Raw genomic sequence first — 23,239 nt, 5'->3', positions numbered from 1 at the left:
CCCCTGAATATAAAACTGCCACACACTGTACCCATGGTTTGTTACTGCCACACACTGTACCCATGGTTTGTTACTGCCACACTCTATGCCCCCAAATAAATTTTCGACACACTGTGCCCTGTACTGACTAATTGTACCACTGTGCCCCAAATTGATGCCACTGTGCCCCTAGAATTAATGATGCCGCTGTGCCTCAGAATTAATGATGCCGCTGTGCCCCCAGAATGAACTTTGCCACTCTGACTCACCAGCTGTTGCAAACTACAACTCCCATCATGCACAGACAGAAGGTCATGATGGGAGCTGTAGTTCTAAAACAACTTGAGTCACAGATGGGGAAACACAAATTTGTACCTGAGAGCTTGGCTCCCGTCCCAGGTCCTGCGCTGCTCTGGCCTCTTCTATTCATGCCTGGCCAGGAGAAACAGCTGGGTAGGGAACACGGTGCTCCCTCACTCCGGGCCACGGCTATTCATTTGTCTTAAAGACACCTATACAAATGAATGAGGGGAGATCCGGCCGGAGGTCCGGATGACTGGCGGACGCGGTCCGCCAGTTGAGTACCCCTGCTCTATACCATTCATAGAGGTTGGGTCGTCTGCCACAGCTACTATTTTGGTACTTCCCTGTGAGTGAGAGTTGACCGCTGTACAATGGACCCTCTCCCCCATCCATAGAGGTTAGTTTGTCTGCCGCAACTGCTATTCCTCTACTCCACTGTGAGTGCAAGTTCACCTATGAACAATGGCCCTCTACACCATCAGAGGTTGCAACGTCTGCTGCGTCCATGGTTGCTGTTTCGGTACCCTGCTATATGTCAGAGTTCACTTGTTCTTCCGCCCTCTGCCATCCCCTTGGAGGACGTGATATCTGCCGCATCTATGGCTACAGTCCTGGTGTACCACGGCATGTGGGTGTTGTTGGGAGGGTATCCATCCATGCACCTTGGTTTCCCCAAACATCCATGGGAGTGTGCTTTCCACCACATTTGTGGCATAATTTCGGACCCTGCTTCCAGTGGGAGACAACCAACCATTGTGTCCCTGCAGGTGCAACGGACCTTCTATAGCAGCAGCATTGGTGATGTCCCATTGGTTTGCAGTCGGATTGGTTTTCAATGCAAGGGATCTAGTGGGTGACCTTGCGTATTCCTAGGGTGCTCGCTGATATGGCATCCACCATCCTGTGCCACTGATTCACATGTTTCCTACTGTTTACACAGCACAAGGTCTATGGTAGGGACCCTGCTCTGGCCTGTACAGTGGTTTCTTTTCCCTCCTTTTGGGTGCTGTTGTTTGCAGTGTCCCTTCTATTGCTGAGGTACATTCATGTCAAGGGGTCCCAACTCTGTTCCGTCCGGGGTTTACATTCCCCACCCCAAGAGAGGCACTTTAGTGGGCTAGGTAGGCCTTCCTCTCTGACTACTGTTTGTCTCATCTTTCTTTCTATGGACGGGTGGTATTAGTGATCTGGCTACACAATGCTCTTACCTCCTATGGGATGCCTAGCATTGCTCAGACCGTCTTAGCGCACCCATGGAGTTGGGGTGGAGTTTCTTTTGTCTCCTTTTCTAGGTGGAGACCTGTCAGTCTTCTGTACTTCCTCCTGAGACTGGCTCAGCCGTCTCTTTTAACCCTTCTGCTACCGGCTTGGATGTAGCTTAGTGGGTGTCTACTATCGAGATTCAGCCTTCGCGCTCCCCCTTCTTCTGAGGGGTGGTATGGCCTTTGTGGGCTCTTGCTCTTGCCTTTGCAGCCGTTTCCCTACGACCTCCCTGTCTCAGAGGGTTTCTTTTATTTGGCTCTTGCCCTCGCTCTCCCTTTTTTTTTTTTTTTTTTTTTTTTTTTTTGCGGGGTTCTGCTGGATAAGGTTTAGTTGCAGCTGTTGCCTTCCAACTTTCGCAGGGGCACTTGTTGGTCCTGCCAGGGTAGTTCATGTTTTCTCCCCTCTTCCTCTGGGTTCTACAGCCCCTTGCGCTGCTCCCTCTCCCTGTATGAGAACGTCTTGCTTGGAAGCCATCCTGGCGGTCCTTGTGCTTCCTTCTGGATGTGAGGGCTCTGTTCACTGCTCTTAGGCTAGGTTCACACTACGTTTTGTACTTATGGTTCCCGTATACGGCTGGGAGGAGGGGGGCGGGTCTTAATCGCGCTGCCTGCGCTCAGCCGTATACGGGAACTGTATTTAATGCATGTCTATGAGCTGACCTGAGTGAACCGCAGCCTCCGGTCGGCTGCGTTTTCGTCCGTATGCGGTTGACCATGTTTTTGCCTGCGGTCAGGAAACGACATACGTCCGAAAACGCAGCCGACCGGAGGCTGCGGTTCACTCCGGTCGGCTCATAAACATGCATTAAATACGGTTCCCTTATACGGCTGAGTGTGGGCGCTGCGATTATGCCCCCCCTCCTCCCAGCCGTATATGGGAACCGTAAGTACAAAACGTAGTGTGAACCTAGCCTTACGCTTCAGCGATCTTTCTGCTTAGAGTGTCTATAGGCTTTCCTCTTGAGGCCTCTCTGTTCAGGTCACCTGGCTCCTCGACAGTCTCAGCTGGGGCAAGTCCCTCCTCCTTTGTAAAATCAATGAGCTGTGTGTAATACAGGACACGTCTTCCAGGGTAAGACGTTCTCTTTTGTAGCCTTTTTCCACCCTGCTGGAGAAATTTAGGATCCTGAACGTTGCTAAAATTAGCCATTTGTTTCCACGTTAAGCAGTTGCTTAATACCACAATCCCAAAAATGCAATGGTTTCCCTCAGCTCATCACAGTTCTCACAGCATTTCTGCCAGTTCCTTGCCCAGAGCTGCTGTAAAACATTACACAACACAGCAGACACTCTCTCAAGGCAACCAGTCTGCAAAAGCTGTTGTAATCATTCCCTGTCTGCTCCTCTGCCCATGGCATTTTTCATCAAAAGACAGTATGGTTTTTCTTTTTCGGGATGAGGAAGAATGAGGTGTGTTTTTATATCTGTATATAACAGGAAAGTGGCGACTTGGCTTCAGGGGCTTGTCAGTGGTGGTGACAGGTTTGGGCTTGAGTTAAGAGATGGGATCCAGACAAGCCTCCTAAGACAGCAGAGGAAGATCCACTCTCTGGGGGGGGGGGGGGGGTGATGGGTTTTATTTAAAGAGTTTTTCCAGTGTCAGAAGACCGTGTTTTAAGTGCCGCAGATTTTTTAACAGCACAGGAGACCCCTCTCTCAAGTTGGACCATTGGGGATCTCAGTCGCAATGTCCTAGTTATAAGCCATATCTGCATGAAAAGGTCATGTGGCCAGACCATAGAATGGCCCAGACCAGTTCTCGCTCAAGAATCTGCTTATTACAGGGGACCCTTCCAATAAATAGATTGTCCAAAGCGTACAAGCCTAATAAAATATATATATTTTACTATTTAAATTTGTTTTTTGTTTTTTTATTGGAGTGTAGTATTAACCTAATGGGTAGTAGAGGTGAGCAAATCTGCAGTAACGTTTGGTTGACATTACTGTAGATTTTCTTTTATCTACTTGGGTGGTCATTTTGGTATCTTCTTCTTCATTTTGCAGAGCTACCTCCATAGATTGTCTGTCTGCCATATCTGAAACCTGGAAACACCTTTTAACTAGAATTGTCCTTTTTTTTTTTTTTTTGTTTGTTTGTGACTGCATTTGATATGCGACTTTTACAAATTTAGTCATATGCACAAGACTCTACATCCACAAGGCAGTAAGTAAGCTCTACAAATACCAGTTCTTATTTAGCACTTTTTTTTTTTTCTTTTAAAGGGATTATATAGATTTGTAAAAAAAAAATAAAAAACCTAGCTGGTGCCTTCCAAAAATAACACCACACTTGTTCGCTTCACGGAGCTGCAATACAACACACAACCTGTGGACAGGTGTGGGGCGCTTTTGAAAGAAAGCAGCTATGTTTTTCTAATCTTGAACAACTATTCCTTTTCTAGACGTATAATGTGACACCGTTGCCCCATGATATGGATCCGGTCCATATCCTTCTAGATTTTTATACAACCGTCCCACTGTTCATGGTCCACATGTTTAAGCTAATTTTTAAAGGCCTTTTTGTGTTGAAGCAGCTCATTGTTAAGTAGGGAGAACCGTTTAATATTTTTGTATATAGCCATGTTTGCACTAGAGTTCTGTCCCTGTGGGTCTCTGTAGCTTGATCCCAAGACTTATAATGTGCTGTTATAGTTTTGCCTTACTATAGGATGGTGTTTCCCAACCAGTGTGCCTCCAGCTGTTGCAAAATGACAACTCCCAGCATGCCCCAACAGCCTTCGGCTGTTGGGGCATGCTGGGAGTTGTCATTTTGCAACAGCTGGTTGGGAAACGCTGCGAAAGGGAGTAGCTGGTAACATTAATAACTTTGTCCAGTGTTAGGGTAAAGTCTCACGTTGCGGATCTTCTGTTAGGCTGGGTTCACATCACGTTTTTGCCATACTGTTTTCAATCCGTTTTTCTAAAGAAAACCGTATGGCAAAAAAACGGAACAGTATGGAAAAAAGTAAGCCGTATGCATTTTTAAACAGTATACTGTTTTTAAAAGTGCATACAGTTCCGTCAGCTTTTATAGAAAAAAAAAAAAACGTACGGTTTTGAAAATTTTGTCAATTTTTAATGGGAGGGGTATTGGGTGGGGACTTTAGGATTCAAATGCTCATGTGCAAAGTAAAAACGTATACGTTTTTCCTGTATGGAACCGTATACATGTGCGTTTCCCATTGACGTCCATGTTTTAAAAAAAACGTATGCGGTTGCAGTACGGTTTTTAAACCGGAGTCAAAACCGTGGTTGACCACGATTTTGTCTCCAGTTTACAAACCATACTGCAACCTCATACGTTTTTTTTTTAACATGGACGTCAATGAGAAACGCACATGTATACGGTTCCATACGGGAAAAACGTATACGTTTTTACTTTGCACATGCGCATTTGAATCCTAAAGTCCCCACCCAAGACCCCTCTCATTAAAAATTGACAAAATTTTCAAAAACGTATGGGGTTTTTTTTTCTATAAAAACTGACGGAACTTTATGCACTTTTAAAAACAGTATACTGTTTAAAAACGCATACGGTTTACTTTTTTACATACTGTTCCATCTGTTTTTTTGCCATACGGTTTTCTTTAGAAAAACGGATTGAAAACAGTATGGCAAAAACGTGATGTGAACCCAGCCTTAGACAGTTTCCGAATTCATATGGCCTTGCAGTTCTGTGAGTAAATGCCAGTTTACATGCTAAATAGTGCACCATTATTAGATACTATTGACCCTGACTTTGCAGGTAAACGGCCCTCTAAACTGTGCAGCAATTAATAATCCAAAGACTGTGCTGAAGAATGTGTTTGCTTGGTTTTCAACCATGCAGTGGACGCTGCGCGAGACCATATCCTTCAACTCTTTCCTATAGCCATTTTACAGTAATGTTTTATTTTTTATTTTATTTTTATTTCTTTTAATGTTGGACCTTGACAGAAAACTTACAATTTACGCTAAGGGCTCATGCACACAATGAAAATTCCACTTAATTATTCAAAGCGGACTTCCCCTTGCAGCAGCCTCTGCTGCCCGAGCATTAAACGCCGGCCTATTGACTGCAATGCAGTTCTGGGGCAAGACTGAACATCCTCATTCTTTCGGTGGAATCTGGATCCACTTTGGAAGTTCTGCTACGAAACTTTGTGCACAGAGCAGCAGAATCCCATTAAAAGGGAACTCTGGTACAGAAGTTTATATCCCTTATACACAGGATAGGCGATTAAAGGACATCTGTAGTGTAAAATAATTAGTCCCCTAAGGGATAAGTTTATAGATTACGGGGGGTCCAAGTCCTGGGACCCCCACGATCTCCTGTACGGGGCCCTGGCATTCTGCTGGAAGGGGGAGTAGAGATACATTGAGGAGGCGTTTCAGCCGATGCATCATGCGGGGACTAAACTCTCCCTTTCGGCAGAATCCGGGACCACGTACAGCGCCCGGATCCCCCCCCCCCCCCCCCCCCCAGTGATCTATCTTTCTATGGGATAAGTTCTTTTACACTACAGATATCCTTTAAGTGTCTGATCGTGAAAGGTCTGCCCACTGGGTCCCCCCACGATCTCCTGCCTGGCACCCGGCTCGTGTATCTACGGCTCTCCCATAAAAATACATGCAGGGGGAGTGTTGGCCACCTCTTCATACAGTGGTCAACATTGATCTGTGCATTGAGTGGAGGTCAAACCCCCGCCCCCCATCCTCTTTAAAAACAATGAGAGGCTGCTCGGAATTCCACCAGCCTCCCATTGTTTTGTGCATGGTCCCCAAGTGTTGTCCGCTGGTCAGTTTTCAGGTCCTGCACCATTTTGGTGACTGGTATTGGGGTTGTCCATCATTAGAGAAATAAAGTACATGTGGTCAGTAGAAAGGATAAAAAAAAAGTTGTTTTACCACGTAAGCTGTTACTATCTGTGGTAATGAGGTAAATTTATTTTTTTTCTTCTGATTTTACCAAAAGTAATGTAGTTCTATTCAAAGATAGTTCTATTTAGCAGCCATTTTTGGGTTACTGAACGTGTTATATACAGAAAAGAATAATGTATCAAAAACGTTGTATCAAATTAAATCTGTTTACGAAGACCCTTGACTGACCAGATCCTCCTTCCCGTTTTATGTTCTTGCGCTTCTAAGGCTCTGTTCACATTTGTGTGTCAAGCCGTTGTTGCAGATTGTCAGCAATTGTAGCATTTGACGGACTGTAGCATCGGGGTTTATAGATGTTGAAGATAGTCAATAGAGCAGTGTGTCTCCAGCTGTTGCAAAACTACAACTCCCAGCATGCAGCCTAAGGCTGTGCTGGGAATTGTAGTTTTGCAACAGCCAGAGATGTCCTTGAATAGAGCATTGTGGCTAAAAATGAAAGCTGAAGCGCAAATGTCAACAGAGCCCAAAGTGATTCCTGAGCCTCCCCCCACCCCCCACCCCTTTATTGATTAATAAAACCAGGTCCCATTATATTGTTTTTCTTTCATTTGACAATTATCCGATATCGATCAACACCACCAGTTACCTCCCCACTGTGTCCGTCTGTTAATTCTGCAGTCTTATGTGCCATAATATGTTATGTAAATGTGCAGCATTGATACAGTGCCTGTGGAACATCGTCTACATAATGTGCTGCACTTTCTTATGATTATGGTAGGCAGAAGGCTGGGGATGTCTTCACTTTTCTAGCAAACTGTTTAACAGCATGGAATATTGAGAAATAAATCAAAGTTTGTTTTTTGTCCTCCACTTTGTCTGTTGTGTTCAAAAATATATGTAAACCATCTGACCCTATGCAATGGGGTTTTTGACTTCTAGCCCATTTTTAGATCAGTGGTCACCAAACTCTATCCCTAACAGATGTTGCAAACCTACAACTCGCAGCACTTGCTGTCCGGGTATGCTGGAAGTTGTAATTTTGCAACATGTGGAGGGCCATGGTTTGTAGTTCACCCTTTTTATATCAATCAAATACTAAAGCTCAAATGTAATGTATTAATGGAGATATCCAGCCAAAAGTGTTAAAAATAAAATAACTTGAAATATATGCTCACCATGACTCCACAAGGCACCCCAGCTGATTTGTTTCAAAATAATACCCAGATAGCCCCTTAAACGGGTACTCCACTGGAAAAAAAAGTTTTAAATCAATTAGTGCCAGGAAGTTATACAGATTTGTAAATGACTTCTATTAAAAAAATCTTAATCCTTCCAGTACTTATCATCTGCTGTATGATACTCAGGAAGTTCTTTTTTTATTTTTTATTTCCTTTGTCTGACCACAGTGATCTCTGCTGACACCTCTGTCCATTTTAGGAGCTTTCCAAAGTAGGAGCAAATCCCCATAGAAAACCTCTGTCCATGTCAGGAATTGTACAGAGCAGGATAGGTGTCAGCAGAGAGCACTGTGGTCACGCAGAAAGGAAATTAAAAAAAGAAAAGAACTTCCTGTGCATCATACAACAGCTAAGTACTGGAAGGATTAAGATTTTGTTAATAGAAGTCATTTACAAATCTGTTTAACTTTCTGGCACCAGTTGATTTAAATAAAAAATAAAAGTTTTCCAGTGGAGTACCCCTTTAAACAGCCTTTTGAAAATCCAGCTGAGTGAGTCAAAAGACTACACAGACCATGAGCCCTTGCGCTTGTTTCCTGTGTGAGCTGCAGGGAGGGGCGGGCTGCCTTCAGAGGGTGAGCAATGCATATAGATGGAGGTGTGTGAGCCTCAGCCAATCAGGAACAATCACACACGCCACACTGAAGCTGGCTCTCAGAGCTGAGAAGAGTGATGTCATCTACTAGATGACAATCAACTTCCTGTCTGGAGTAAAAGCTGAGGGATACAGGGTATGTGCTCAGCAAAGATTACACTTTACATTGCAAAGTTATATGACTTTAACATGTAAAGATGTAAAGCTATATAAAGGTAATTTCATTTGGCTGGAGTTCTCCTTTTAAATGCCTGCAGTCAGCCAGTCCTCCATTTGAGGTATGTCACCTGTTGCTCAGTGCACCCATGCATCATAGCTGCCTGATATGCAATAGTGAAATTATATGATTTAGTAGCTGAGGGACCCAAAAGGCTTTCAATTCACAGCAGCCACAGCTGTCTCCATAGACTGCAATGCCTTTTTGAGCATTGAATCGGTTCAACAGAATCAGTATTTCCGCTGCGTGCACAGTGCAGCAGAATCCCATTAAAATCAATGGGATTAGTAATGTTATGTGATTATTGTATTCTGAGTAAACTGCCTTATGAGTAAGGCTGTTGGCACAAAATACAATAATCATATTACGAAGGCTCCCTTTCCATTTGTTTTGTTTTTTCCCCCCCTGCGTCACTGCAGAAAACGCACCAGAGCGAAAATGAAGCAAGAACTGATCTCATTCATATTGACTAGGACAGTTCACAATCATCCAGTGTCTATCCAAAGGATAGGGGATAAGATGCCTGATCACGGGAGTCCCGCCGCCCCCCCCCCCCCCCCCATGAAAAGCCACCCTACACCATTACTGACCCACTGCCAAACCAGTCATGCTGGAGAATGTTTCAGGCAGCAGAACGTTCTCCACGGCGTCTCCAGACTCACGTCGGTCACATATGCTCAGTGTGAACCTGCTTTGATCTGTAAAGAGCACAAGGCACCAGTAGCGAATTTGCCAATCTTGGTGTTCTCTGACAAATGCCAAACATCCTGCACGGTGTTGGGCTGTAAGCACAACCCACATCGGTGGCTGTCGGGGGGGCTTGTACCACCTTCATGGAGTCTGTTTCTGACTGTTTGAGTGGACACATGCACATTTGTGGCCTGGTCATTTTGCAGGGCTCTGGCAGTGCTCATCCTGCTCCTCCTTGCACAAAGGTGGAGGTAGCGGTCCTGCTACTGGGTTGTTGCCCTCTACGGCCTCCTCCACTTCTCCTGATGTACTGGCCTGTCTCCTGGTAGCACCTCCATACTCTGGACACTACGCTGACAGACACAACAAACCTTCTTGCCACAACTCTCATTGATGTGCCATCCAGGATGAGCTGCACTACCTGAGCCACTTGTGTGGGTTGTAGACTCTGTCTCATGCTACCACTAGAGTGGAAGTACCGCCAGCATTCAAAAGTGACCAAAACATCAGCCAAGAAGCATAGGAACTGAGAAGTGGTTTGTGGTCACCACCTGCAGAACTACTCTTTTATTCCTATAATTTCCACCTGTTGTCTGTTCCATTTGCACAACATGTGAAATTGATTGTCAATCAGTGTTGCTTCCTGAGTGGACAGTGTGATTTCACAGAAGTGTCATTGACTTGGAGTTACATTGTGTTAAGTGTTACCTTTATTTTTTTGAGCCGTGTATCTACATTATATCAAAACTTTTTAAGGACAGGTACACTGTAAAGGCGATATCTCATGGGGGAAAAAAACACTTCCCCTGTCCGTAGGATAGGGGATAAGTTTTAAATCCTGGTGAGTCTGTGCGCTGGGGCCCCCGCAATTTCCTGTACAGAGCCCTTGTTCTCCCCTGGAGAGGCGCGTCATAACCCCTGTCCCCCTCCATACATTTCTATGTATGAGCCGTTCGGCTATCTTCCGTTCCGCTCTGCCATAGAGATATGTGTTCTCACCCCCCCCCAAATGAGATAACTCCTTTAATGACTGTATGTTGTTATTTTGAGGGGACACAACATTAATGTCTAAACCTTGGCAACAGAAGTGACTACACCCCTAAGTGGAAATGTCCAAATTGGGAGATTTATCTAAACCTGTGAAGAGGAAAAGTTGTCCACTTGCCCGGAACAACCAATCAGATCGCTTCTTTCATTTTTCACAGGCCTTCCTAAAAATGAAAGAAGTAAGCTGATCGGTTGCTATGGTCAACTGGGCAAGTTTTTCCTCTGCACAGGTTTTGATAAATCTCCCCCAAAGTGTCAATATTTTGTTTGCCTCTTGGGCATCAAGTTCACCGGAGCTTCACGGGTTGTCATCATGGTGGAGTGGAAGAGGACTCCAATGAATTCAAGAAGCTGCTTTTGCTGAACTCTCCTTCTGTATTGTTGGTCTGTTATGTTTTCCAGCTGGAACAGTTTTTCCTTCAGAAAGAGGTTGAACATTCACCACCAGTCTCACAGGCCTATCAAGTTTTATGACAGGAAACATGGCTTATCCACCCTTTTTGATCTGTGTCTGCCCTGAAATTTTTCCTGTCTCTAGTGCTACTTTTAGCACCTGATCTGAAATGAGGTTTCCGTCTTTGAAAAGGGAGGGTAGGACAACATTTTATTACATTTAGGACCTATAGGTTTGAGGTTATAATCTGACAGACTTTTAAATAATCCACAGATTGGATGAGAGATTTTGATTTTATGTGAGAGGGTTCTCTTTGTATATGAACTTCTTGAGACCTCCTTTATAGGAAGACCAATGACCTCAGTCGTAAGGCCTTCTCGATTGTCCCTGACTTTATTCACGGGTCTTACCTTGGGAATAACTCATTATTAATAAGACTGACTGCAAAAAAGCATCCTCCTCCATAGCTGCCAGAAAAGTTCTGAGGCCACCAAAAAGTCTTGAGGAAGAGACACTTTATTTGAGGTGAATCTAGAGGCTCAAACAATTCAACACAAAACTTTATAAGAACTAAAGGAAGATCCCAAGATGGTAATTGATGTGGAGGGCTTCCTGGAGGCTAACAGAGTATTAATAACCTCTTGAGAAAAGCCTTGATCTTTTAAGATTGAGATTTTATGTTCCATGCTGCCAGAGTCAACTTGACTACTTCTGGGTGGAACAGACCTGTCTGGAGAAGATTATCTCTGGAGTGTGGCAACATCATGTAGTCTCCCCTTGATAACTCCCATGTGAGCTGATACCATGCCGCCAAGGCCAGAATGGCAAGATGACTATCACCTGAATCTTCTTGAATTAAATCATATTCAATAGCCTCGGAATAAGGGAAAGAGAAATAAAGGCATTAACGAAAATCCTGTTCCAGTCTATTGGCATTCTGTCTAGGGTTACTGGGTGATCTGACTGCGACAGAGAACAGAAGCGGAAAAGTTTCACATTCTTCTGCTTCGCCAAAATATTCAGTGTTGGAAGGCCCCACTTGGCAGTAATCATTCTGAACACTGATGGGTTCAATTCCCACTCCCCTGGTAGGACCACCTTCCTACTGAGCCAGTCTGCTGTTACATTTTTCGAGCCTCTGATATGGGCTGCCAAGATGAAAAGCAGATTGTCCTCCGCTTAGGACATTAGACTGGCACAAAACTTCTCAAGGCTCTTGCTCTTGGTTCTGCCCGTTTGTTGATGTAGTAAATCGATGGTAGATTGTCGAATAGAATCTGTACAGGTTTCTTCCAGAGCAAACTCTTAAAGTGGCGTACAGCTTCGCTGATCTCCTTAAAGTCAGAAAACCTCTTTCTTTCCTCTGCTGACCATAATGCTTGAACCCAGGAATCCCCCACATAAGCACCCCAGCAGGAACCTGAGGCATCCGTAGTGAAGACTACTGAATGAGGATGCAGAAAAGACTTTCCTTCCATAAAACAAGAAGGATAACACCATTTCACATCCTTTTGTGACTCTCATCAGGAGATTGATAGTGGTGTCCAGATGCTCCTAAGACCTGCCCAAGTTGGTCAAAATATAACACTGGAGCACTCTGATATCTGCCTTTGCCTAAGACATGGCCTCTATGGACATGGTAAGAAGCCCCAACACCTTCATGGCTTTCCAGATGGTCCAAATGCTCTGATGAGAGAAGCACTGCAGACACTTTCGGATATTCGGGGTTCTCTCTGAATATACTGTAGATGAAGGCACATCTGAAGGGAATCCCTGGTCAACCCTAGATAGATCTTTGTGGTAGGGGAGAGATGAGATTTTTTTTGGTCATTTACAAGAAACCCATGAATCCACAGCACCTTGATGGTGACTGAGTAGAATGTCCTTGGAGGGAGCTCTGAACAGCCAGTTGTCTAAGGGGTGACTTGTATGCCTTGCAATCTCAGGTGAGCTACAAATACAATGATCACCTTGATAAATACCCTCGGTGCGGTTGTTAAGCTGAACATGTTCGACTACACGATGGTCCCTCACGGTCAGATGCAGGAACTTCCTGTGGGATGGATGCATCGGAATTTGGAGGTACACATTTTGCAAATCTATTGATGCCATGTAGTCCCCTTTCTGAATCCCCAGGACTGCAGACTTGAACAAATCCATTTTGAACAACTTCGTCACAAAAACTTGTTCATGTAAGAAAGGTCTATTACCAGTCTCTAAGACCTGTGAATAAACCCTGTCGCCCCTCTTGGAAGGTGGCATTTCCTCTAGAGCATTTTTAGGAACTGCTGGATGTGAGTTGAAGCAACACTCGCCCTTCTGTTCATCATCAACTTGCTTGGTGGAGACCTTCTTAACTTGAGAAAATGGTATCTTTACCCAAGCATTGGAAGAGGTTTTGGACTAGACCTCAGCAAAATTCTGGCACCCACCGGCGGAGTCTAGACTCTAGCATCATTGTTCCTGAATTTTGGGGGTGAATGACTTTTTTTTTTTTTTTTTTTTTTTTTTTTTTTTGCAGGTGCACTTTTTTGCCTCCCTCTGAACTACGCCTTTTGTCGGATAGGCGAAAATTCCCCCTTCTGTCAAGCGGACTTTTGTAATGCCTCCAAAAAGGCTTATTTGGCTTTTTATTTTGTTGAGGGAAAACAATACCTTTTTTTTCTTATTCAAAGACTTCAGAATCTCCTTGAGATGGGAAATTACCCATCCAATGCTTGATCCATAAATCTCTCCTGGTGATACTGGATAATGCCATGGCTCTAGACAAGAACTTCATAATGTCCAATGAAGCATCACACAAATACTCACAGGCAGCTTTCATCATGGATATGTTTTTTTTTTAACAACTTGTCCTGTGGAACACCCTCCTCAATATCTTGAGAAAGATCCATCAACCAGATGTGCAAAGCCCTGGACACAGCTACAGCATCTTTTCCTGTCTTGGTAGAGGCTGCTGCTGCTTTCAAATAATAGGTCTTCTTAGACAAGTAGTCAGCTTTCCTTTCCATGGGGTCCGATCGCATAGTGGACTCGTCAGAAGGAATAACTGACTTTTTGGCCAGGCAACCAGCAGCTAAATCTAGTTTCAGCAGGATCTCCCAGTCAGAAGTGGTGTCTTGAACCTGGCCCCCGAGTCAATTGACTTTTTTTCTAGCTTGGGCAAATATTTCCGGTGCCATTCAATAATGAGAGGATGAGCAGGTAACAATCTGTCCTGTGTTGGAGGAAAATAATGAAGCTGCTCTCTCTTGGGTTTATAAGCGACCTCTTTAGAAGACTCCAAAGCATCTTAAACATTCTTAACAAGGATAAAGTAAATAAGTTGATCCTTGCAGTTAAAGTAATCAGAAGCATTCGCTTCCTCAGACTTACTGCTGTCAGATAGAAACTACATGCTAGAAGACAAGGACGCCACAGGGGAGTCATCCCTATGCAACGCTTTACGCTGCTTTTTCTCCTCAAATGACGTTTATATCTCTTTGAAAGGTGGTGCATAGCTGATCATTTAAACCACCCCAAAAAGGCAATGAGATCCATTTGGGTTGAAGGCTGAGCTGGTGATGGCAAACATAGCTGGCAGACGTCTCCTTCCCAATCCTCTGGCAGGAGCTCCTGGCACATGGTGTAAGCTCTGTGCCTAGTCTTCCTGATTCTCTTTCTTCCTGCTTCAGACATTCTACAGGCAAAAAGAGAGGCAGAGTTAGGTAGGAAAGAAAAACACCAGCCAGCAAGGGGTCAGTCCGTAGACTAAAGCCCCCCTCGTACCTTAAGGACCTGCTGCCTCCAGTGAGCGCAGGTCCCGTCTGACAGTGCAGGCTTTTTAAACATTCTGCTGTCCCCTTCTAACGCCACGCAGCCGAAAGACAGCATTGTGTCTTCACAAGGCAGGAATAGTCCAGTGCAGCGCCATCATAGTACACCTGTAACGCGCCACACTGCCGCTTCCCACACTGCCGCTTTTTTAAAGGGGTTCTCCGGTGCTTAGACATCTTATCCCCCTAGGATAAGATGCCTGATCGCGCGAGTCCCGCCGCTGGGGATCCAGGGGATCTTGCACGCGGCACCCCGTTTGTAATCAGTCCCCGGAGCGTATTCGCTCCGGGTCTGATTACAGGCGACCATACGGCCGGCGGCGTGTGACGTCACGCCTCCGCCCCCGTGTGACGTCATGCTCCACCCCTTAATGCAAGCTTGCATTGAGGGGCGGAGTATGACGTCACACGGGGGCGGCCATGTGGTCGCCGGTAATCAGACCCGGAGCAAACACGCTCCGGGGACTGATTACAAACGGGGTGCCGCGTGCAAGATCACGGGGTCCCCAGCGGCAGGACTCCCGCGATCAGGCATCTTATCCCCCATTCTTTGGATAGGGGATAAGATGTCTAAGCACCGGAGAACCCCTTTAATAGAAGTAAGTTACAAATCTGTTTAACTTTCTGGCACCAGTTGATTTAAAAAAAATAATAATAATAAATATATATATATATATATATATATATATATATATATATATACACATACATACATAATAATTTCCACCGGAGTACCCCTTTTAAAGAAGCCAACCACTGACTTGACAGGGAACTACCAAATAGTGGAACTCAAGCTATTTTGCATATCCTTTTTGTCCTGTGTTCAGTGTGGCAAAGACTAATTATACTTAAATTGCCAGAACCCTTAGTCTTTTCTGGATTTGAAATTGACTTATAGGGGTATGTTCACACTACGGATATGTAGCGGAATTCAGCGAGCAGAGATTCAGCCTGGCAGCCGGCTGTAGGACCGTGCAGCACTGCGCCATTACCATTGACGGTTATGCAGTGCTAGCGGACTTCTGCGCAAAGAATGAACATGTTCTTTGCGCAGAACAATTTCAGTGGCGGAATTGTCTGCCGCTGAAATTCCAAAAGTCTTGCAGAAGACCCATTCACACTGATGATAACATTCACTGTGAGGAATTTCACTTGCGGAATTCCGTGAGCGGGAATTCCGCAGTGTGAACATATCGTAAATGAACGACTTTCATTGCCTCGATGTCCTACGGCAGCACTGAATGGGTTGAAATTTCCCTTCCAGTAATGGGGCAGAAGAGAGACTGATTCCTGCATCAAGTCAGACAGGGCTTCCTGTACACCCTCTTCTGGACCTGCCAGTAATTTTTCCCAGTATACACTCTTTCCACTACTACTGCTTCTATTGTTGAAAGCAGCCAGTGAGTTTTCTTGGTATTACATGTCATGTAAGGTACCAGTGAGTAGTCTTTTGGTATTTTACCTGGTTTGAACTACTGCTCCTATTAGGGAATGTCAGCCTGTGAGTGTCCCTAATAGTACAGAACACAGAGTATTTTGCCATTGCATATTTCTGGTATTCCCTGTTTCACAACTACTACTTCCATGGTGGAAATCAGCAGGGATGGTTTGCCCAGCACTCTGCCTGCTAGATCCCCTGACACACAAATGTAAGTTGGAGAGGTTTATGGGTAGAGCCTATATTTGATGAAGCTAGTGCATAATATTGAGCCTTTACTACCGCCTTCTCAACGTAACTTGTATTGTGCATCATCAAGCATTTTACACATGCTGGCTTAGTTGCTTTCTTTTTCACATTTCCAGATCTCCACACTCAAAAGAACAAGAAAATCAAAGAGACTAGACACAGTGACCGGGAATATTAATGCGGATGTATGCACAGCTTGTCTCTCCTAAAAGGGAAAATCTATTCCAGTCTGAGGTCAGATTTTTTTTCATGGTTACGAGAGCAGTTCACAGAGATGTTTGCACATACGAAACCACACAAGTAGCATTGCGTATGAAAACCTTCTCCAATTATGGAACTTCTTCTGCTCTTCAGACGACGATTCTGACCAAGGGGTCCTTGAGGATTACTTTTGTTTTATAACAAAAATATTCCTAAACTGTTGCACTTTAATAAGACTTATCCTAATCACCCTATCTCATGTCATCATAGCTTCAGATAAATTGGTGTAAACCCAACAAGAGGATAGACCCTGGTTCTAGGTTAAAATTAGAGCCTTGAAAATTGGTCAGATAGCCAGAGACCATGTGTATGGCCTCCTAAAGCCATACACATGTATCCAATTTGGTGAGAAGGGCCTTCTGCATCAGACAATGGTCTGGAGATGTTAAAGGAGTAGTGTAGCGGGAATTATGATCCTATAGTGCCCAGGCTGCAAAAAGTAAAAAAACAAACCTTAAATTTCCTTCCGTCGCTTCCCCGTAGCGCCAATATCTGTCTTCGGTCCTCTGGTCCCGGTCTCCATTCTGCTTCCGTATGCACGGATCGTAACACTGCGATCACCGGATCAGCGGCTGCAGCAATGTCCCCCCTCAGTCTGTGATAGGCTGAGCTCAGTGTCATGTAACAGGTCTGGGCATAAGGTAGAAGGCGGGGCCCAGGCTCATTACATGACACTGCGCTCAGCCAACCACCGAACAAGGCGGGACATCGCTTTGCCCCGATCATTGTTAGCAGCATAAGAAATTTGTGTTTTCTCAGGTTTTCGCAGGTTGCAGTGCGGCCTGAGACATTACATCACTAGTCAGGTGTTAAAAGTGAGCCTGTCTGCTTCAATGCGTGGAGCGACCACTGGCGGGGGGGATCATTCTCCAATTCTCCACAGAGCTGCAGGGAATTGTTCCAGGAGTGCTTCAATGGGTGGGGTGGCTAATGTGTGGGAGGGAGAAACGTGAACCTACACTTACAAACAAGGGATTCTGGGTCTTGTAGTTGGAGGAAAGGAACTCAAACAGGAAATAGCCATTTCACAAAAAGAAAGCAACAGTATTATGGTGGATACACAACACCTCTATTTAACCCGAAGACAAGCACAGATCCTAAGCATGTTCATTGCTCCAAGAAAAAAATGGAGTTCAAACACCCACTTACCGTATATACTCGAGTATAAGCCGAGTTTTTCAGCACGATTTTTCGTGCTGAAAACACCCCCTCGGCTTATACTCGAGTGAACTCCCCCACCCGCAGTGGTCTTCAACCTGCGGACCTCCAGAGGTTTCAAAACTACAACTCCCAGCAAGCCCGGGCAGCCATCGGCTGTCCGGGCTTGCTGGGAGTTGTAGTTTTGAAACCTCCGGAGGTCCGCAGGTTGAAGACCACTGCGGCCTTCAACATCATCCAGCCCCCTCTCACCCCCTTTAGTTCTGAGTACTCACCTCCGCTCGGCGCTGGTCCGGTCCTGCAGGGCTGTCCGGAGAGGAGGTGGTCCGGTGGCATAGTGGTTCCGGGCTGCTATCTTCACCGGGGGCGCCTCTTCTAAGCGCTTCGGGCCCGGCCTAAGAATAGTCACGTTGCCGTGACAACGACGCAGAGGTGCGTTCATTGCCAACGTACTTCTGCGTCATTGTCAAGGCAACGCCTCTATTCCGGGCCGGAAGCGCGGAGAAGAGGCGCCCCCCGGTGAAGATAGCAGCCCGGACCACCTCCTCACCGGACCACCTCCTCACCGGACAGCCCTGCAGGACCGGACCAGCGCCGAGCGGAGGTGAGTACTCAGAACTAAAGGGGGTGAGAGGGGGGCTGGATGATGTTGAAGACCGCAGTGGTCTTCAACCTGCGGACCTCCGGAGGTTTCAAAACTACAACTCCCAGCAAGCCCGGACAGCCGATGGCTGCCCGGGTTTGCTGGGAGTTGTAGTTTTGAAACCTCTGGAGGTCCGCAGGTTGAAGACCACTGAGGGCGAATGATGAGAAGAGGATGATGAAGGGGGGGGGGTGTGGGGATGATGAAGGGGGGGGGGTGTGGGATGATTACAAGGGGATGATGAAGGGGGGATGTGTGGGATGATAAGGGGATGATGAAGGGGGGATGTGTGGGATGATAAGGGGATGATGAAGGGGGGATGTGTGGGATGATGACAAGGGGATGATGAAGGGGGGATGTGTGGGATGATGACAAGGGGATGATGAAGGGGGGATGTGTGGGATGATGACAAGGGGATGATGAAGGGGGGATGTGTGGGATGATAAGGGGATGATGAAGGGGGGATGTGTGGGATGATGACAAGGGGATGATGATGAGGATGTTAATGACGGGTCTGGATGATGACAGGGGGGGATGAGGTATTTCCCACCCTAGGCTTATACTCGAGTCAATAACTTTTCCTGGGATTTTGGGTTGAAATTAGGGGTCTCGGCTTATACTCGGGTCGGCTTATACTCGAGTATATACGGTAGTTAAAAAAATATATATAGTTTATTTTTTTACTAACAATATTTTGTGAAGATTTTAAAGATTACCTGTCACCAAACTAAACTCCTTTTAATATATTGTTCATTATGTAATTATAAGATATTTTGCAATTTACTTACTGGTTAAAATTTCCAACCTTTTATATGTTTTTAATATGATTGAAAAAAATGGCCACTAGGTGGCTCTGTTCTGATCCCTGCACAAGTGAAACAGTTAGTTTGGTCTCCCCTCCTGGCAGGAGACTAAACTGTGCGGGGCATGGTGAGGCACAGCTCTCTTAGGCTTCAGTGACGTTGCGTCTGCTGAGGAATGCCCACTTTCTCCTGCTGGGAGCTCACACAATGTGAGCAAGGGGAAGGTATGATACAGAGCTTTTTAAAGCTCTGAAAAACTTTTTAAGGGCAGGAGGGGTGTTAGGAGTAGTTAGGGAATATAATCTGAGTTTGTTTAGAAAATATGGTTTGATGAGGGACGTGGCCTGCATTGGGATCTGAGCAGACGTGTTTCCGCCGAGCTCCCACTTCCCAGTTTCCATTTATCCTGAAAAATACCATTGACCTGCGGTGATCCTTACCTAAGGGGGGGTGCTCTGAGCTTCGGAAGGTCTCCTGTGGCCGTGGCAGTGGTCCTGGGTGCCAGCAGCGGTGAACTGATCCCTGGTGGGGCCGGACGGCGGCTGTTCAGGTGGTGGTGGAAGTCGGCCCTGGAGTGGAGACGGAGGGGAGGCACTGCTGCTGCAAGGTACTCTGCGGTGTCCTCTGCTTGCCGGAATCCTGGGCTGGTCCCTGGCTGCGGTGGCTGGAGGCCCCGCCATTGTTGGTCTTCGTGGGCGGAGCTTGATCCTGTGCTGGGTCTCCTAGGCAACTCCTGCTCTCCCCGCGCTTCTGAGCCTGCCAGGCTGTGGCGCTGAAGTACAGCTCGATGCAGGAGAGCACCGGAGGACAGCAACGCTTTCTCCTGAGGATTTGTGGGGCTCTGTGGGGGTACTATAGCCCTAGGGTAGCCTTTGGACTCCTCTACTCTGGCTAGGCTGCTGGGCACTGCAGCAACAGTGAGTACCCTCCTCCCTGCCATCTCTACCTACCTCTGAGCTATAACTACATCTGCTTATATCTGGGCTTGCTTGACCTAATAGTTGAAGCAGTGCTGGCTCTGTGCATGGTTTCTCCCCCCCCCCTGAAGCCCCTCTAGTGCCCTGTGCTGAACTGTGTTGCCCTTATCCACTGCTGGGCTTGCTGGGACTTGTGGTATCTGGAGTGCTTGTGGAGTTCTGGGTACTCTACTATGTGAAGTCATAACTGGACTGTATTCTATGCAAGGTTCTTTCCCTTGCCTGCTGTTGAAGTGTTTGCTGTGGATCTTTGTGCGATATATCTTACCCGGAGACACCTGCCCTGCGTGCGATGTGTGGTGTTCCTCTCTTCTGGTGCCCTACATTGCTCCTATTTGCCCTGCTAAGTGACTGTGTGCTGCTATGGGTGGCCCAAGAGGCAGATCAAAACGCAATAAGTCAGGAGCTGGGATGGCTCGCCTTCCTCTGATAAGGATGTCTCTTCGGAGGACGGACATTCTGAGGCTAGCGGACGTTCACAGCGTGACTCTGTGGCTCAGACTCCTCTCTCTACCAAAGTGGTGGCCAATGCTGTTAAGACGTGGAGTCAATTCTCCATATCTGAGGATCCTTCGGGCAGTTCTTCACCTGGTCAGTCCATGCCCTTAGCGGATCATCCTCCTGGTCCGTCACCTCTTCCCTCTCCATACCGGATGCCGTATTCACTGAAATATTGTCTACTATAACCTCTTATCATACTTCCATAATCTCTAAAGTGGATGAGCTTAGACAGGAGTTCGTCATCCTGTGCCACGAGGCTCAAAAGTTGAGGGAGCGCACCTCGGAGGTGGAAAACAGAGTTTCTACAGTGGGAGACACTCTATGCTCTGTCCCTCAACAAATTGCTGACCTCCAGTGTCAGTTTAGAGGAATATTGGACAGAGCTGACGACTTTGAAAATCGCCTCCAGTGCAATAATGTTCGGATGGTGGGCCTTCCTGAAAAGGCAGAGGATGCCAATCCTGTGGCATTCCTTGAATCCTGGCTAAAAGAAATCTAGCCTGCGAATACCTTCTCTTCTTTCTTCTCGGTGGAGCGGGCCTCTGGCAGACCTCCTATCCCTGGAGTGCCCCCCGACCATTCCCGGGAAAAGATTCTACATTTCAAAGACAGAGACGATATCCTGCGGGCAGTGAGGATTAAAGGTAAAGTTATCTTTGGTGATAGCAGAGTCTCCTTCTACCCGGACTTTTCCTAGGAATAACGAAAACAGCGTACCCAATTTACGGAAGTTAGAGCCAAGCTTCACTCTAAATGATATGCCATCCAATGTGGTGGATGGACGCACCACTACATTCTTCGCTTAACCTACTGAGGCGATGAAGTGGAAGGAGGCTGCCCCTCTGGTGGTCTCTCAGGTTTCCTGTGACCAGTTCGGTATATATGTGATCCTACACTGTTCATTGTCCTCCTTCTGTTTCACACTGGTCTCTTTTTGTATGTGCCTCCTCCTTTTCATGTTTCCTTGTTGGGTTCGCTTAGGGATAAACTGACTTCTTTCCCTACTGATCCTATTCTTTTTATAGGAGACTTCAATGTTGTTCCTGATCTCCGGCTTGATCGTATCGGTGCTGCAGACCCTGGCTCATCTGCATTGGCTTCTTGGTGTCTGGGGCTGGGCCTTACTGAACTCTGGAGATGGAAATATCCGGACGACTCAGTTTTCTCCTTTTATTCCTCAGTGCACAAGTCCTTCTCTTGTATTGATCTAGCCTTTGCTTCAGCTGACCTACTGCCAGCGGTGAGTGAAGTGTGTTAAACCAGTAGGGGGATCTGCTATGTAGAATGTTTCCCGGGTGGCTTCAGGAGGAGGCGGCTTCTTTCGCCTTAGAGGTCGCACATACTGATTATTGTACACATAATGCCTCCCATCCGGATGTTCTGATCCAGTGGGATGCCTACAAAGCGAATATTAGAGGAGCGTATATGGTAGGTGTGGCGGGTAGGAGGGCGGAGTTGGGTGCCCAGGAACGGGCGTTAGTCTGAGATAGGAGTCCTTGAGGCAGCGGTGGTTAGGGATCCTACTCCAGACGCAGATAGAGCGTGGACTAGGGCGCAGTGGTCTCTTTTGATTATACAAAAGGATCGGGTACATTTGAAAATGGTGGATAGAGAAGCGGCCATTTTTGAATTTGGGGACAAGAATGGTAAACTGTTAGCTTACTTGTCTAGGGAGAGCCGTCCTGTAGCTTCCATACCCTGTATATGTACTCAAGATGAGACACTTAGCGCTGACTTTATGATTTTTAAAAGGTAAGGAGGAAAAAACGAAAGTGCAAATACTGGAAAACCCTCTGTCGCCAAGGGGTTAAAGGGGTACTCCGGTGGAAAACATTTTTTTTTAAGGTCTTTATAAGTCAACTGGTGCCAGAAAGTTAAACAGATTTGTAAATTAGAAAAATCCAGTAGTAGTCACAGCACAGGTAAAAACCGGTGCTGTGATTACTACTGGATTTTTCTTGTTTGGAGACAGTGAAGGAGGACTGATTGCACGAGCACGGAGAAGATGAGCGCTTTACAAATTTTTCTTTACTTTATGTCCAGATTTGTAAATGACTTCTATTAAAAAATCTTTACCCTTTCAGTACTTTTTAGCAGCTGTATCCTACAGAGAAAATTCGGTTCTTTTTGAATTTCTTTTTTGTGTTGTCCAGTGTTCTCTGCTGACACCTCTGTCCGTGTCAGGAACTGTCCAGAGCAGCATAGGTTTGCAATGGGGATTTTCTCCTGCTCTGGACAGTTCCTGATACAGACATCAGGTGTCAGCAGAGAGCAGTGTGGACAAGACAAAAAAAGACATTTTAAAAGAACAGAATTTCCTCTGTAGCATACAGCTGCTACAGGAAGGGTAAAGATTTTTTAATAGAAGTATTTTTACAAATCTGTTTAACTTTCTGGCACCAGTTCATTAGAAAAAAAAAATGTTTTCCACCGGAGTACCCCTTTAAGAGGTATTATCCTACGGTTAGTGCCCGAGATATGCTCATTCAATCCAGGTTTGTTCTGTTAGACTGCATCGCATGGGGGTCTCTGAGTCGTATGTTTGTTTCAGGTGTGGGAGAGAGAGGCACTTTTTTGCATGCGGTGTGGACATTTTCCTGTGTTGTGCCCATCTGGAATTCCCCTTTGTTTTAACACCAGAGGTTTGTTGGGAGTTATTAATGGTTTGGTGATGGGCTCTTATAGGCGCTTTCTCCTGTTTTGTGCACGCAAAGTCATAGAGATTGCCTGGAAGGACGTGTCTTCCCCTCCTCTGTCTCTACAGATCCTCCAGTTCGTGGGGCCTCCCAGTCTTAGTTGTGGTGTTACT

At 46.0% G+C, this 23,239-nt stretch overlaps 1 protein-coding gene across 1 annotated transcript; it reads right to left on the bottom strand.

The window, feature by feature from the left end:
• Positions 1–14,027: 14,027 nt before the first annotated feature.
• Positions 14,028–20,018, bottom strand: LOC130275651 (uncharacterized). The gene is made up of 2 exons (XM_056523858.1): positions 19,393–20,018; positions 14,028–14,264 (listed from the first exon to the last, which is right to left on the bottom strand). Exons 1-2 carry the CDS (start codon positions 19,890–19,892, stop codon positions 14,090–14,092), a joined length of 675 nt encoding a protein of 224 aa, XP_056379833.1. The 5' UTR covers positions 19,893–20,018; the 3' UTR covers positions 14,028–14,089.
• Between the last annotated feature and the right edge of the window lie 3,221 nt (positions 20,019–23,239).

Source organism: Hyla sarda, chromosome 6 (genome assembly GCF_029499605.1).
Source record: "Hyla sarda isolate aHylSar1 chromosome 6, aHylSar1.hap1, whole genome shotgun sequence".
In the NCBI taxonomy this organism is placed as follows: Eukaryota; Metazoa; Chordata; class Amphibia; order Anura; family Hylidae; genus Hyla; species Hyla sarda.
The sequence above is the reverse complement of the archived record's forward strand: the minus strand, read 5'-3'. Positions and strand labels throughout refer to the sequence as shown.